Consider the following 4,735-nt stretch of genomic DNA (forward strand, 5'->3'; position numbering starts at 1 on the left):
CTTCTCAAACATTTTTGACGCATTTTTGACGTACACAGTTTGCCCAAAATATCGTATAAACTAAAAATATACTGTAGGCCTACGCAAACTGAGGTACAATGACAGGTCTTTAATAAGTCCAAGCGAGACTTAGTTACACACCTCAGGGCTGAGTGATACAGGTCCTGAAGCTAGACTTAGTTACACACCTCAGGGCTGAGTGATACAGGTCCTGAAGCTAGACTTAGTTACACAGCCCAGGGCTGAGTGATACAGGTCCTGAAGCTAGACTTAGTTACACAGCCCAGGGCTGAGTGATACAGGTCCTGAAGCTAGACTTAGTTACACACCTCAGGGCTGAGTGATACAGGTCCTGAAGCTAGACTTAGTTACACACCTCAGGGCTGAGTGATGATACAGGTCCTGAAGCTAGACTTAGTTACACAGCTCAGGGCTGAGTGATACAGGTCCTGAAGCTAGACTTAGTTACACAGCTCAGGGCTGAGTGATACAGGTCCTGAAGCTAGACTTAGTTACACAGCCCAGGGCTGAGTGATACAGGTCCTGAAGCTAGACTTAGTTACACACCTCAGGGCTGAGTGATACAGGTCCTGAAGCTAGACTTAGTTACACACCTCAGGGCTGAGTGATGATACAGGTCCTGAAGCTAGACTTAGTTACACACCTCATGGCTGAGTGATGATACAGGTCCTGAAGCTAGACTTAGTTACACACCTCAGGGCTGAGTGATGATACAGGTCCTGAAGATAGACTTAGTTACACACCTCAGGGCTGAGTGATGATACAGGTCCTGAAGCTAGACTTAGTTACACACCTCAGGGCTGAGTGATACAGGTCCTGAAGCTAGTCTTAGTTACACACCTCAGGGCTGAGTGATACAGGTCCTGAAGCTAGACTTAGTTACACACCTCAGGGCTGAGTGATACAGGTCCTGAACTAGACTTAGTTACACACCTCAGGGCTGAGTGATACAGGTCCTGAAGCTAGACTTAGTTACACACCTCAGGGCTGAGTGATACAGGTCCTGAACTAGACTTAGTTACACACCTCAGGGCTGAGTGATACAGGTCCTGAACTAGACTTAGTTACACACCTCAGGGCTGAGTGATACAGGTCCTGAAGATAGACTTAGTTACACAGCTCAGGGCTGAGTGATACAGGTCCTGAAGATAGACTTAGTTACACAGCTCAGGGCTGAGTGATACAGGTCCTGAAGCTAGACTTAGTTACACAGCTCAGGGCTGAGTGATACAGGTCCTGAAGATAGACTTAGTTACACAGCTCAGGGCTGAGTGATACAGGTCCTGAAGCTAGACTTAGTTACACACCTCAGGGCTGAGTGATGATACAGGGGGTCGAGCTTGGACAAGATGGATGATGAAGCAAACCTCTAAATAGTGTCACCATAATCAATCTGAGAACAAGACCAGCAGCAACTAAGCACTTTCTTGACGCCATGAAAAAACAGGACTTTAGCCTGTACAGGAAGCCCAGTGTGGGTTTACCAGAAGTGTGTGTGTGTGTGTGTGTGTGTGTGTGTGTGTGTGTGTGTGTGTGTGTGTGTGTGTGTGTGTGTGTGTGCGTATGTGTGTGTGTGTGTGTGTGTGTGTGTGTGTGCGTATGTGTGTGTGTGTGTGTGTGTGTGTGTGTGTGTGTGTGCGTGCGTGTGTGCGTATGTGTGTGTGTGTGTGTGTGTGTGTGTGTGTGTGCATGTGCGTGCATGCGTGGAGGTGAGTGGTTCTTGGCCAACTGTGGTTTGTCCCATTGAGCGTTTCACCAGAAAGTATTGACTCCCGGTCGATTGTTTTGTCCCGCTTTGTGTCCCTACATCGCCTCGGACAGCAAACAATGACTGTTGCATGACGGGATGGGAGGAAGGAGGAGGAAGAGGAGGAAGAGGAAGAGGAGGAGGAGGAGGAGGAAGAGGAGGAGGGCTGGATGGAAAACAGAAGAGAGAAAGAACGAGGGATGGTAGCGGGATGAGAGCGCTGCTTTTGAACCCCCGCATATCTCTCTCTCTCTCTCTCTCTCTCTCTCTCTCTCTCTCTCTCTCTCTCTCTCTCTCTCTCTCTCTCTCTCTCTCTCTCTCTCTCTCTCTCTCTCTCTCTCTCTCTCTCTCTCTCTCTCTCTCTCTCTCTCTCTCTCCTGAGCGGCTGGCATGGGAGCTCTTTGTGCAAAACGCCGTAAGAGCTTTTGGGGTTCAGGCGATGAGCCGGAGCGCACAAAGCAAAGAGGGGAGGGGGAGAGGGGGAGGGATAAAAGGTGAGAAGAAAGAGGGAGACAGAGATACGGGATGAAAGGCAGGATCGGTGGTACAGAGAGGTGAGAAAACGTGTCTTGTTCTTTTCTGTCTTTATAGTATTTCCCTAATCCCCCGCCAGAGAATGGCCACTTCCCCGCCGAGGGATAAAAAAGACGTTTTCTCCGCTCGTAACAATCGGCATTGTTCGGTGTCGAGAGCTGAGCCCGGCTGCAGAGGAAGGCGGAGAGGAACACTAGGATGAGAACGATATGTTGGTTTTGCCGATCAGTCAAGTCAAGTTTATATAGGCCGAATTCACAAGTGTGTCGTCTCAGAGGTCTTTACAGAGAATGTGTCTAGATCTAATTAAACACAATCAATGAACAAAATCAAACGACTTATAGAACAAGTATAGCAACAAGTGCACATCTTTAAGCCCACAGCGCAGTGGTGTGGCCATTCAGCTCCGTGGCACCACGCCCGGTCCCACCGCCCACATCCACCTCTCGAAACCCCACTCTCTACCACCTTCCTATCCCTATCTACGGCCCCTCTTCCCTAGCCCCGCCCCTTCACTAAACTCACTAAACATCCATGAGTGAGTGACTGAGTGTCCTGACTTTGCCATCTTCTGACCCCGGCTGGGCCTCCTGCCCCAGCGCTGTGGGGGGAAAAGGAAAACAAGAAAATGCAAGGTAGGCAAGAGCAGATTTGAGCAAGACAAACAAACCGAACCTACGGACATCCCCCAGCCTTGAACCCAAAAAGGCTGTGACCCGGCCGGGTTAAACGCAGCCCAGGTCACGACATCCACGGTCACCCAAAATGCATGCGAGGAAAAACTCCCAAGAAAAAAAAAACGTAGTAGGAAAGAACTTGGAAGGAACCTTGAACGGCCACAATCAAATAGAGATCACCCCTCTCGGTAAGACTGAGATATCAGCCTTTTCAAACCAACCAAGCCAGTCAATGACATCAATACGATGGAGGTTCCTCTCTGGTCACAGCTGATCAATATGCTTTCATTATTTCTAGTCTTCCATCAGAGAAACCATACCAGTGTGGTATGGGAGGATTTCACTCAACAGTCTGTGACACCTGGCTTAACGAGCTGCTGACCCACCTGACACAATGTTATTAGTCTGGCCTCTCAGTGGATCATCTAACTGCTGTGTCAGAGTGGCTGTGCCACCCTGACAAGAATACAACTCCAGAGGAAACATGTTATCCTTATATATATATTTAGAACACGGCTCTCTTGAATACTCGATTCTGATTGGTCAATCAACAAGATTCACCGGTCATTATTTCTCGACAACCGACCGCTGCTCTGCCACACGTGGATTAATCAGTTGATAAGAGCCTTTTGTCAGCAAACACTACTAATTAGGCCAACCAGTTGCAGCTGTGGTGTCTTGTGTGCCAATTACGAATGAAACCGCTTTGTCGTTGAAAACGCTATTAAAAAATCTATTTGAATAATTATTTTTGTCAGATTATTGAATGATTTAGTTGTAGGCCGTGTTCTAAGCAGGATAATGTATAGTGAGCCGGTGATTACTGGAAATAATGACCTTCAGGTGAATGATTAAGCCCTCCGCTGCGCGTCGGGCTCAATCATTCACCTGTCGCTCATTATTTCGCCAGTAATCACCGGCTCACAATACATTATCCCTTACATATATCCTTATATTTGGCATGGAAATGGTCAAATTAAGATATTGATTATCACTATACAATCTATATCAGTTACCAGCAGCTTTGATCCAGAAATGCCGGTATAATTCTTCAAGAACGCATATCGGTCAAACCCTATTTGGGGTAATACATGCTTTACTGCAGAAGGTCTAAATCCTATTTCAGAGGCGTCACCTCACTGCCAAGAACAACATTCTGGGGAAAACATTGAAAACTTTAGAAACTGAATTAGAAATATCGAATACTGGCATCAAAAATAATAAATAAATACAAAGCTGTCAGCAAAAACACAAACAAAAAACTATAGCTTTCAAAATCCAGTGTCAGTGCAACAACCCCCCTGTGGCCCGGTGCTGTGCTGCTCACTCACCCTGGTATCGAACGGTCTTGCGCGGGACGGGGTTCCAGTTGAGACCCAGCGACTTCTCCCAGCCAACCAGAAGCAGCAGGAGCAGGACCTTTAGCCCGCCCATGGCTCCCTCGGGGCCTCTCATTCGCCGAGAGGCTGCGGGGCCGGCGTTGAGTGACGGGTCGAGCGATCAGTCAGAAGGGCCGGAGGGACTGGGCTCCTGGCAGCCTGCCGAGGGAAAAGAAGGCCAGGCAGTCAGTGCATCAGTGTGAAGGAGTAGAACCTCAATTGAGTTACTTTCTTGGCATCACTGCTTCCCAGGGACAACATTGCTCCAGCGGAATGCACAATGAACATCTACAGTTTACACACTCAAACCGTAAACTGAGATGATAAATTATCCACTTTGCAATCGTACACGTCATCATTCATATCTATAATAACGT

The 4,735-nt window shown here is 47.9% G+C and overlaps 1 protein-coding gene across 1 annotated transcript in view; it reads right to left on the minus strand.

Moving 5' to 3' along the window:
* sema4c (sema domain, immunoglobulin domain (Ig), transmembrane domain (TM) and short cytoplasmic domain, (semaphorin) 4C) overlaps positions 1-4,434 on the minus strand; it is a gene marked incomplete at both ends in the record, with an annotated part of 53,966 nt that extends 49,532 nt beyond the window's left edge. The window contains one exon of the mRNA XM_083643975.1: positions 4,311-4,434. Within this exon, the coding sequence (XP_083500101.1) occupies positions 4,311-4,434 (124 nt within the window). The remainder of the gene's footprint in view (positions 1-4,310) is intronic.
* Between the last annotated feature and the right edge of the window lie 301 nt (positions 4,435-4,735).

Source organism: Poromitra crassiceps (assembly GCF_964638095.1).
Source record: "Poromitra crassiceps genome assembly, chromosome: 10".
Lineage (NCBI taxonomy): Eukaryota > Metazoa > Chordata > Actinopteri > Beryciformes > Melamphaidae > Poromitra > Poromitra crassiceps.